Source organism: Populus nigra, chromosome 8 (genome assembly GCF_951802175.1).
Source record: "Populus nigra chromosome 8, ddPopNigr1.1, whole genome shotgun sequence".
Taxonomy (NCBI): domain Eukaryota; kingdom Viridiplantae; phylum Streptophyta; class Magnoliopsida; order Malpighiales; family Salicaceae; genus Populus; species Populus nigra.
The window spans coordinates 12,038,754-12,051,043 of NC_084859.1; the positions used below are offsets into that span (position 1 = coordinate 12,038,754).

General features: G+C 35.3%; 2 protein-coding genes across 2 annotated transcripts; both read right to left on the bottom strand.

Annotated features, from left to right (window-relative positions):
• Positions 1-1,117: 1,117 nt before the first annotated feature.
• On the bottom strand, positions 1,118-1,939 carry LOC133702306 (uncharacterized). The gene has a single exon (XM_062126620.1). The coding sequence runs from the start codon at positions 1,615-1,617 to the stop codon at positions 1,282-1,284; it is 336 nt and encodes a 111-aa protein (XP_061982604.1). The 5' UTR covers positions 1,618-1,939; the 3' UTR covers positions 1,118-1,281.
• A 3,266-nt stretch (positions 1,940-5,205) lies between these two features.
• LOC133701602 (transcription factor MYC2-like) lies at positions 5,206-7,739 on the bottom strand. Its single transcript, XM_062125575.1, has one exon. It carries the CDS (start codon positions 7,507-7,509, stop codon positions 5,542-5,544), a length of 1,968 nt encoding a protein of 655 aa, XP_061981559.1. The 5' UTR covers positions 7,510-7,739; the 3' UTR covers positions 5,206-5,541.
• Between the last annotated feature and the right edge of the window lie 4,551 nt (positions 7,740-12,290).

Sequence of the window (12,290 nt, forward strand, 5' to 3'; positions counted from 1 at the left end):
CTGAAAAGGGCATATTTGAAATGGGCATGAAATAGACAGTCAATTTTTGCGTAGGCCAAGGCCATCATAAGGAATGCAGAAATGAGCTGGGAGTGCACTCTGACGTGGACCATTTTGCAGAAGTTACTATGAATCATATAGCATTGTAATGGGAAAAAAAAAAAAATTAAAAAAGCGCTTGGGTGCGCATAAAAACTAGTTTGAGGATTGGACTCAAATTAATTCAAGAGATTTCACATGTATAGTTTTATAAAAGACTAGCTTTTTTTACTTGTGCTATGCTGTGGCCAGATTATTTTTTAAAAACATAAAGATATTAGAATGTTAAGAATTTGATCTATAATGGATGAATTTTTTTTAAATATTGGCGGTGATGATGTACTAGACAACATATTTTAAAAAAAAATATTAAAATATCAACACATAAAAATATTAAGATATTTTAAAAAAATTTATATATAAGGTAAAATAAATAAATAAATTACAAGCCCAATATCCAATCAAATGCTTATCTATGAAACTAAAAATATGAGTTTTAAAATAATATCCCCGCATATCCAGATCACATGGCAGATCAGTAGACGGACGTTTTGATCTCCACGATCCAAGCTATAAATTTATTGTCTGGGATTCTGGATCAGTACAGACAAACGGTGATTTGAACCAATGGATGCACAATTTCGACAGAAAACCTAGTTGAAGACCGATAATAGAGCAGCATATCATTGTCCTAATATTCCACCAGGGGAAAGCTGGGTTCATCTTGTATCCACCACGCAACCTTCATCCCTTACCTCTTTACAAAAGGTTCTGATAGCAACTTCTTTTTGTTTTTTCAGCAAAAATAGTAGTAATGCTTACATGATCTTAAGGCAGCACATCACATGAGATGATAGCTGGTAAGCAAATATTAAAAGGATTGCCATCACCTTATTCCATCAGCACTTCGTCTGCAAATAACAATCCTTCAAGCTCCCACCCTCTTGATGCAAAATCTGAATTTACTCTTACAAATATTCGCACATGGAGAAATCCTTGCTGGGAAAATCCTCATATAAAAGCCCCATAAATCACGATGCCGCGCAATCAAATAGTTATGAGCATGAAGATGTGAACATGCATGGCAGGTACCTACTACATTCATTAGATACAACGATTTCAAGCAAAAAGAAAATCAATACAACAAGTATTAATTAAGAAGAAGGAAATAGGGAAACAAAACTCACAAAAAAAATTGAAAAAATGTATGTGGCTGGGGTTGATAATTAGAACGCATATATGCTAAAAATTTCCGTTGCATGCTTTTCTTAAATCCTCAAAGCTCCAATCCCTTCTCATTCCAGAGCTCCTCACCAACTTTGGCTCGTCACATCCCTTGAATGTAACACCTCCTGTGATGTTTAAGCGGCGAGGCTCTTTCTTGATCACCCTTCTTGCAGAAAACACATTAGAATTTCTCCCCACTTGCCCATAAGATGGCGGGCTCAATTTTCCTGACCAGCTTCTTTCCACCTTAATGCAACATAGTTTATTATTTTTATGCGTTTTACCTTGCAAATTCTCCCTCTCAGAATCACTCCTTTGCAGGTCTTGGCAGGTAAGACAATTGAGGCTCATGGTTAGATGCTTATATATACCCTTTTACAAGAAAGTTGAACCTTTTTAGGTTTAGTTTATTCGGTGGCTGCAGAGAGATGAATCAAGAAGCTGGTTTGAGATATTGAAATGGGAAGGTGGGGATCAATGGGATGTAGGGAAGGTGATGGATAGGAAGGGAAAAGTTTAAAATGGTTACTTCCTGAAACCGTCTTTTTTTTTCTCTTTTTTTAATTAGAGATTTAACAGCCATGGTCATTCACGATGCCCGGAAAGACAGGTAAGCCAGAGATTTGAGCCGTGACGACTTTGAATGTTCATGACTATTGATCCGCCTCTGACTTGACGATATTTGCATGAAATACAATAGATGCTATTACACGCTATGCTACGACGTGGATAGAATAATGTTTTTTTGGGATGGTTTTATCTCTTAACATTTAAAATTAAAATATAAAAATAAAATTAAAGATGAAAATATTAAATATTAAAATAATAAGAATTAAATAAAATATAAATTAAAATTTCAAGAAACAAATAAAATTTCAGCGACTCTTAATAATTAAAAATACTCAATTTATTTCTAATTAAGTTAATTTCGGTCCTTATTATTTTAATTTTTTTAACTTTAAATTTTATTTTATAAAATTAATCTTTAATTTAATATTACTCTATTTCCTAACACTTCATGTACACATGATTATGCAAAATAAAACAAACCTCAACACATAAAATCAAGCTAATATAAGTTTTAATGATGAAATTATAAAGAAATAAAGTATGAAATTAAATCAAAACAAATATCAATATAAAAAATCACCTTCTAGATGATTTTGCAAAGAACTAATTTTCAGTAAGTGTAAAAAAAGATAATCAAGGCTAAAATAGATTAAAAAAATTACTATAAATAATAAAATGTGGGTGTAGAGGTGTGTGAACAACACGGCTGCAAAGAAAATATTACAGTATTTTTATTTTAGTTTATCGGTAATAATAATTTAAAAAAAAGAGAGAGGCAGCTAGCTAGCTAGCTCGCTCGCTCCAAGACTTTAACGAAGTTCACGCTGACATCTCATGTGATCCACTTGTATATTTGACCCTTCCTCCTAAGAAAAGAAAAGAAAAGAAAAAGTAAAAAAAAATTCACACGCCTCCACTTCTTAAAATGTCACCCTCAAGGTATACTAGAAGCATTTAATCTGGACATTTGTAGGAAGGAATTACTCCGTTCATCTCTCCCGAACAAAATTATTTCAATAATGGAGCCACTGATACGGGATTCCTTTCACCATAGTAATCATTGCTCAACCTAACAATGGAATCATTGAGCCATGGAATTATTTTGCTGATCTTATTTACCTTTTGAAGCGACTGGCCTCAGGTTTCAGACTAGAACACTGAATCTCGACACTTCCAGGCTCCTCCTCCATGCAACTTGCAAGCGAGACTTTGAGGTTCATTAATCATTGATGAATCCTTGATGCATGCATGTGTATAAATACATGGAGAGCCTATCAAGCTGAGATGAAGCGCATGTGAAAACTATATGCAAGCTAGAGAAGACTATTTAATATTCCAAGTAATTAACTTCTTCCGGACAATAATATGATGCTTTTGTAACAAAAGCCAAATTCAGCTAGTAAAGATGGCATGGACTTTATGAGAGAAAAGGTTAAGAGATTATGATGCGCTTGCTGTCATAATTATCTTTTGATTTTGAAAGATGGCTGGCTTATATAATTAACCAACAGAATTAGCATCTCATGAGCTCTTGATTAACCGGTTAATTACACTCATTTCGGTGGTGGTGGTGCTGATTGTGACCCACTATATGATTAAGTTTCTTGAGAAAAAATTCGTTGCTCTTTACTTTTTAATTAGGTAGTTAAACAAGATTCTAATCTCACTTTAATATTGCATTCGATTCCTGAAATCTCGTTTTATTTCCTCGCTTTCTACTTTAATTTGATCGCCGCCTTGAGTATTATGCCCTTGCAACATTTGGCCCAGGCTTGCCCGGTTGAGTGTCCAAAATAAATTGTACCGTGGCTTGAATTGAGATGCATAATTACTGTTCATTGTTTGGAGATATAGTAATAGTTATATTCAGTTATTTTTTATTTAAAAATATATTAAAATAATATTTTTTATTTTTAAAAAATTATATTTAGCATGGGCACATTAAAACAATCTGAAATAAAAAAAATATTAATTTAAAATTAAAAAATGAAAAAAATTTAAATTATTTTAAAAAGGTTTTTAAATTAAAAAAATACTCTTTAGCGCAGGAAACTCTCATGCATACACCTTCATGGATGTCAAATGCCATTCTGTGTTTTTTGGTTGGAAATTAGCAATAACGCCCGCAAAGCATTCTTCTCTCACCCTGAGTTGAGGAACTCGAATCGGAACCCTAATGCCGTGAGTTCACCAACCATCCATATCCACAAAGCATTCTTCTCTCATGGACTGCTTCTTCTTTTTTTTTGTCTTTTAACATGGAACGCTTTGAGATTTGAGATGATTTAACTTGTGGAGATTATTGACTATTTTGCAGCCACCATGACATCTTCTAATCTTACATTCAAGGAACCCACGTCAGCCATGTCCCATGTTACGTTTCCGATAATAATCTGATTGTTGACGTTTCTCATGCCGTCCCTATTACATGATGATTATTACGAGACATTAAGCATGTGTTAAACATTGGTCTGCTTAGCCCACGTGTAATCAAATAACCTCATTGCCTTTGTACATTCTTTGCAAGGCAAGGCAAGGCAAGGAGATCCTTAGAATTAACCTACAAGAGAGAGGCCGATGCATTAGGTAGAAAGCAGCGAAGCTGAAGTAATGACTCCCAGGGCTGATTGTAGCTAGCATGGGATATCTGTCCCTCGAGCATTTTTTCCATGGTTGAACTCACTTACCGTGTTATGGTTTTAACAGCTACAGTTGCTGCATGTAAGCAAGCTATTATGGGACCTGAGGGGACATGTGTGGAATTTGATAGCAGAAATGCCTGTCATGTGATTAGATCAGTCCGACCTCTTCGTTGTGTTTGCCCAACCACACTCCAGAACTGCACGTGGTATTAGTCGGCAGAACCCATAGCATACCAGGTGCCATTTCCAAACCAGGAATGTCGGAGAAAGAAAAAAAAACCAAAATTAGATTTGCTTCAAAACGATAATAAAATAAAGCTTCCGAATTTTACAACAGCACAAATTTTCCTTTAAATAAATCAAGTCAGCAAGGTAGATACCCTTCGGCGCAGCACAGAGAGGAGATTTGATGTCACCTTGAAACACTAGGAAATATGAATTGGCAAGAGTCCCAGACACAGTCTATTGCTTGACAAACAAGAGCACAGATGAAGAAACTGCAGCTGCACTACCAATCCCAGACTTCGAGTTTCTGCATCAAGAGAAAAGGATTACTGGACAGGAGAAGGCAAAATCCAGAACTCAAGCCTGTTTTTATAGGATACACATGAATAACTTCCACGACGAAGGGGCAATCTACTACCGATTTAATAGAACAAATTACTGGAATTCTGTTCGCCTTCTCCGTCGTTGAAGTTTGACAGAAAAATACCACGATACATGTGAATTTAACCCAGAAAATTGATCAGGTTTGAATTTCAATATATACATCAATGCCAGACAGGAAATAAACACAAAAATAGCTATTTTCACTTGATTGGAGCCTCATAAATCTACATAGCTCGTCAGTTCAGCCCCTCAAATTAAAGTGCCCCAACTCAGAATTATACCAAAACAGCTACGAAGAAACACCAAGAAATAATGCTATTGTACAGAGCTTGTGCTACCAGGGGAGCCTTAAAACGTCCCAAAATCCTACAACATTAATAAAGAAACTCGGGACCTATAATCTTTACCAAGACCTATCCCAACTGCTAATCGCATCTGTGGCTCTGTTCAATGCCTATCGGGCATCACCAACTTTTGTAGATATGGCTACCTTTAGCTCTTCTTGGGTGTAATACCGATTCCCCATCTTCACTGTAGCTTGCTGGATCATCAAATCATTCATTACAGTCACATTCGCATACTGAACATCAAGGTCCAAATCTTTCAAAGCCGACATTAGCCTAGCAGCAGGGTGGTTCATTTTGCAACATTGGATTCGTATCATTGCATCCCATCCACTAATCTTCACATCAATATCCATGTCTATCAGTCTACCTCCATGGTCATTTGACATCTTAAGCTCCTGATTGGGAGGAGGGCTTGAATCCTTACTTACTAACTCCCTCTTCATTGACTCTACTTGATTCTCCAACTCCTCCTTGCTGGACTCAGCAGATTGCAGCTTCGTTTTAAGCTCATTGATATACGATATTGCATCGCCAAGAAGGGAAGCTTTGTCCATCTTTGATACATTAGGAACCACAGCTCGTAGTGCATAAAACCTCTGATTAAGTTTCTCTCTTCTTTGCCTCTCTGCTTCAACATGATTCAAAGGCTCTTCTCTTCCATTCGCAGGTTTTCTCCCTCGTTTTCGTGGCCTCTTTTCGGGTTCCACAACCCTGCTGCTATCAGCCTCTTTTACAACCGAAGCCTCGAGGTCAGAGTGATCTGAATCCCCGCCTGTACCACCACTCGATTTCACCAAACCAGAAGAAGATAAAATCACACCAGAAGTAAACGAAAGCATCCCTTCTTCATTACCACCTCTAGAAGCAGGTGATTTTTTCTTCTTATTACTCTCCTCCGTCACCAAACCCGAATAGAAATTCCCATTTGCGCTGGAAGGACTCCTCTTACTCTCCCCAAAATTCAATATCTCTCCAGATTCTGGCTTCATCAAATGGGAATTCCCATTCCTAACAGTACTCCCATCATACGTGCTGTGCTCCCCAAAATTCAACTCTCTAGTGAAAAGACTCTGAGTATGCATCTGCTGCTGCTGCTGTTGATGGCTGTGATGATTCTGAACATGATGAATTCCGCCTGAATGGTCAGTCAAACTGCTCGAACTATGATGATTGTTATTGTTCCCAGTCTGATGAGCCGGAGTAGTTGACGGAATCCCAGCATTTCCATCTTTAGTTTCTGGATCAGTAAGCCAAAGCGAAGACGGGTCATTCTCACCCTGATCAGTATTTGTTGTTCCAATCGGCCATGAACCCACTTCCAAACTATTAAAATTAAACAGAACCTTAACCTTATTCATCAGATCCGAGCTTTGAAAAATCAATTCAGTGGAACCCAATTCAACAACACCATTTGCCGACGGTATACAAACCAAAGTCTGCAAACCAAAAACCTGACCCTGCCTTGCTCTTTCACACGGCGAAGTCCCCAACCTCTCCGAGCCAGCAACCCAAACCGGACTCCCATTGAAAAGAGCTTGACCAGGTAACCCACTTCCATTAACAAAAGATTGAGTCATGCTAACAAGAAAAAACCACTCGGTATCTGTAACCTCTTCATCAACAGCATCATCAGTAACGGAACTAGGCCCGGCAATCAACGAATTCAGCTCACGGAGCACCTTTTTACGGTGCTCCTGTTCAGCAGCTGATGATGCCGAATTTTTCATCCTACCTTTGCCTTTATCTTCTTCCCCTATATAATATCCGTCGCCCCATCCTAATACGGAAGCGCCTGAATAATCATAAGAGGATTGCCAGAAAATTGCATAAGTCCAGCTCTCGCGCGCGCCCTCGATTAATGTTTGGAGGCGTTGCTGGAGTGTTTCTTGGTTCAACATAGTTTTATCAGATGGCTGCGCTGCTGTTGCTGCTGCTGGCGTTGAAAAGGAGGCGGAGGTTTGCGGAGGCGGTGCCCAAAGAGAAGAGAGATCGGAGGAGTTCATAAACGCTTCCATTACAGACCCGTTGTCGTCCGTCCATAGATTCATTGTCGGTGGTAGACGGTAATCAGTCATGTCAAAAAGTAAATATGTGTTGTTTCTTTTTTGAATAAAGAGAGATCCTTACTTTTGTTTTCGAGTGAGGAAGGGGTGAAATGAAGTTTAGTTTGGAGAGAGAAAGCGGTGGTTTTGATGGGGATTTGGTTCAGAGAGAGAGCGTGTGGTGGTGGTTGTGGTGGAGGGGAGGGGCGGGAGGGGAGTAATCTGGGTTGCGTTTGGGTTTGGAATTTATTTGGAGTGAATTTGAGCTTAATTTTTCTAATTTCATATTATTATTTTTTGAAGAGCTAATTTAGAGGATTGGAAAGAAAGTGAGGGTGCCAGTTTCTAGGAAGGAAAGGGTCGCCGATTAATTCACGATATTTTGAGGGGGGGGAGGGTAAAGGGCGGCGTGAACGTGGACTGGAGGGGCTGCAGTTAAGGTTGGGTTGAGGGCTGGCTAAAGGATCACGTGGGGATCACGTACGTGGAATAGTTCTGCTGGTTTGGAGCTGCTGCTTTTGACCGAGGTGACTCGTAGAGAAGGAAGTTCGAAATCAGCTGGTGGGGGGTATTTATGGAAGCTTACTAATATTGGACTCGGTGACTACTCTTTGAACTGAAATGATTACTACTACTCAATGGGGGAGTTGGACCAAAAGGTGTTTGAGATTAAATAATAAACAATCAAATGCACCATATAGTATGTGAAAAAAGGTTCAAATTTATACTTTGTATGATTCTCACTCCTTCCCAAGTAGGTTTGTTCACATTTCCCTCTCGTCTTCTTTTTCAATTGATTTTCCGTCCTTTTCAGTTGATTTTCCGTCATGTCCTGATTACAACTTAATTTTAATTCGTTTTATCAAACCATTTTTTTCTCCTTAAATTAGATTTAATCAAGACTATCTATTTGTTACAATCTTTCATGTGAATTATGAATTAAGCCCTTTTTTTATTATTAATATAGGTGTCCGGCTCAGCTCGTGTGTACCTCGACTAATCTCACGGGTTCTAAAATTAACGACCATATAAGCCTCTAGTGATCCTGAGGTTTGTAAGACTCGAACTAATGACCTTTAGGGAGCAAACTTGGAGCCTAGAGAAAAGGAGAGCTTGGGTGATCAGAGAGAGGGAGTTTGGAGTTTGGAAGAAAATTAGAAGATTCTTGAAATTGTTGAAAAATAAATGTCAATTTGAATTAATTAGCATTGGAAATGTATTATTTTCCACCTTTTTTTTGTTTTATTTCACATTGAAAAATCTAAAATTTAGAAATTTTAGAGTTCATATAAAATTCTTGAGGGGAATGTTAACTTTTGTTATATTTGTAGTTAATTGTGATGTATATTACATAATTGAAGATTGAATTAAAGAAAATGAAGACCAATCATAGAAGAAGTGGAATGTTAGTGGTCATCCATTACTAGATCAATTATAAAATTTCTTGGTAGTCGTAATGCACTTGAAAACTTTGAATAAATTTTAATTTTTTATGATATCAATTCAAGACTGAAAATAAGACCACTCACGCAATAGCATGAGCAGGAGGCAATGGTGTTATTGATGAACCTGGATCATCTAGTATTTAACATAAGCATATATAAATAAATAGTTTATGTTGATATATTTTGGGATTTTAGTTAGTAAAAAATTGTATTGTTTAAGTATTTTATAGTTCTTATGTATATATGTTTATTTATTTGCACTTATCTCATGAAAACATTCTCATATATAAATTTTTCATAAATATGATGGGTGAAATTAATTGAGATTTGTGTTCTGAGTGGTAAACTTGAGACTACCTGTAATTGACTAAATTAAATGTAAGACTAGCAAACTAAATAACTATTAGAATTGAAATTGTTATGTGATTCAATGATAAAATCTCATAAGAACCCTTCAAAATATATAGGATGTAGGGGGATTTGACTACTGGATTTTGGTTGGCTGATTGTGGAGATGGCTGCTGGAATGTTTTGGTATTTAATTGATACCGTGATTCTAAATATGATATTTACCTTATGTTATGTTTTTTAATCTTAATTTTTTTAAGTTATGTTTCAAAACTATGACATACTCAAATTATGTTATTTTTTTTATCGAGTGAAATTATTTTTTATTATTGAATTTTGTTCATTCTAAAATCCAAAGAAAGTACCAAGAAGATTATATATCACATTAATCAACAACCAAAGAAAAAAAAATCAAAAGGCAAACAATGCTAGCTGAGATTGTTGAGCTTACTCTTTATATAAATAGTTTTTTTTCATTGGTGATTTTTAACCGGCAACAACATTATTTTTTGTTTTTTCTTTAATTATTCGGGGTCTAGTAAATAGTATTATATATTTCATGTATTTTAGTTTTATTTTACAATTTATCTAATTTTATCATCTCGTGTAAGGTTTTCTGTGCCTCTTACATGAATCTCTACATGCTGTTTATGTGAGTTTACAGTGTTGCATAGAAGATTCGGTGATTAATGTAAAATTAATAATCGAAAGATTTCAAGACAGTAAGATTATTAGTGTTTTCGTGCCTCTTACATGAATCTCTACAAGAGGTGCACGCCCTGACTCGAACTCGAAACCTACTGTACAGATCTCAAACCCTTCATCACCACGTTACGCTCCATAAGGACCTAAATCTGGATTTGTTTCCCCGCTTCTTCGTGAAATATTCTTTTGGGTGTTCATTTATGACATTAAATCCCATATTCTTCTTTATCATTCTCAATTCATGAATATAATATTTTAAATTGGCTTCAATTAATAATGATATGGGAAGTTTTATTTCTTATATAATAAAGATTTTATCCTCGTCAGAAGAATAAAAACTCATGCTAACCGGGTTGGTGTAGGTTCATCTCCTCGATAAAAACTTTAATCAGTTCCCATGATGGTGGATTTCTTGTGGATTTACTAGCCGTACACTATCAAGGATTAAAAAACATTATTGGGAGAAATAGGTTGATAATCAATGTAACATAGTCATGATGGGTCAATTTTGCGATTTTTTTCTTCACAAACACTCCTGCTCAACGTGTTTCAAATAGTTCGTTTGCGTGCACTTTACCCTTGCTCTTTTATTTTTATTTTTGCTGTAATATTTTGTTTTAAAAAATTTTAATTTTTTTTTTAATTTTTTAAAGTGTTTTGGTGCGATAATATTATAAATAAATTTTAAAAAATAAAAAATATTATTTTATATTTTTAAATGAAAATCATTTCAAGCAACACCGAAAAAATAATCCAAAGCAATATATTTTGTAATTCCAGTGGAGTCCACTCAAATTAAAAGAAAAAAAAGTATCGATGATATCCCCTCAAGGAGGAGAGCCAGCTGCTGTTTACAAGTCTCTTTTGCGGTTCTCACCTCATCCTCACAACGACGACCTTTTAATTCCGTTGTGGGCTCCGTGAAATAGCCGCCAGCCACGAGTAACAAGAGACTCGGGAAGTCGGCAGTAATTTTCCAAATAATCGCGACAGCACTTCACCCTTAATTGATCTTTTTGTACATGACGTAACATGAATCGTTGATAAATACAAGGCCACGAACGCGTTGGGGTCACGAAAGATGATCATGGCCCTTGATGGGGTCGTCTTCTTTTTCTTTTTTCTTTTTTTTTTGTCGGGTTATATTATAGAAAATAAAAATATCCTTTACGGGTTATATAGTCATGTTTGTTTTTATATTTTTAAAAAATTAAAAAAAAAATTATTTTTATTTTTTTACTTAAAATAATATATTTTTAATATTTTCATATTATTTTAATGTACTGATATTAAAAATAATTTTGTTAAAAAAAATATTATTTTAATATATTTTCAAGTAAAAATCAATTTGAAAAACAACAGTTACCACACTCTCAAACAAGTTTTTTTATTGTGCTATTTTTATTTTTTAAAATTATTTTTATAATTGGGGTTATAATTTGTGTATAAAACTCATAAAAAAACAAGAAAAAATAAGAATAATTAAATTTTATAATTAAATTTTATGTATAATAGAGTATTAGAGTTGTATATAACCTCAACCTAAAACTTAACCGCAAAAAGTTAAAAACAAACACAATGTAAAGAATAAATTATTGAGGCACGTTTTGCTTTGCTTGGTAGTATTTTACAAGGGACGTAAATACAATTTTCTTTATTTTATTTTAATTGGCACGTGTATATGCCTCTTCCCATGTGATAAACTTTCCATCACCCTTTTCTTTCTTTTAATTTTATTTATTTATTTATTTTATTCGTGGCCCGAATGCTTTTAGCTTGGAGTAAATTTGTAAATGATCCCTCTAAAGTCTCAATTTTATGTTTTTTGTGTTTTATGCTCGTCATTGATGTCTATTTACAGGGAGACCCATAGTTTGAGGAAAAATAACATTCCCATCCCTTTCAACCTTATGCATGAATGTGACCTCACGGGGAAAAGAATTCATACGCACAAAGGAGAGAAATATAACACAGTGTTTGTAAAGAGGGAGAGGGGAGGATCTACATGCTATCATTTGTAGCTGTGATATAAACTATTTTTTATTTTAAAATATATTAAAATAATATTTTTTTATAGGAAATTGTAAACTTTATTAATATTAAAAAAGGATTGTCTCTTATTCTTCAATTTAATGTAACTGTTTAATTAATGCTTTCGATTTGGATGGATTAATTATCTTCCTTCTCCTCTCTTATTAGCTAAACAACTTAGATCGGCCGACTGGAGGCCATTCATCCTGTCTCCTTCTCATCCTTTCACTTTCTTCTACCCATCGCTCTTGACAAACACATGGCCTTTAATGGAGGTCTCCTTAT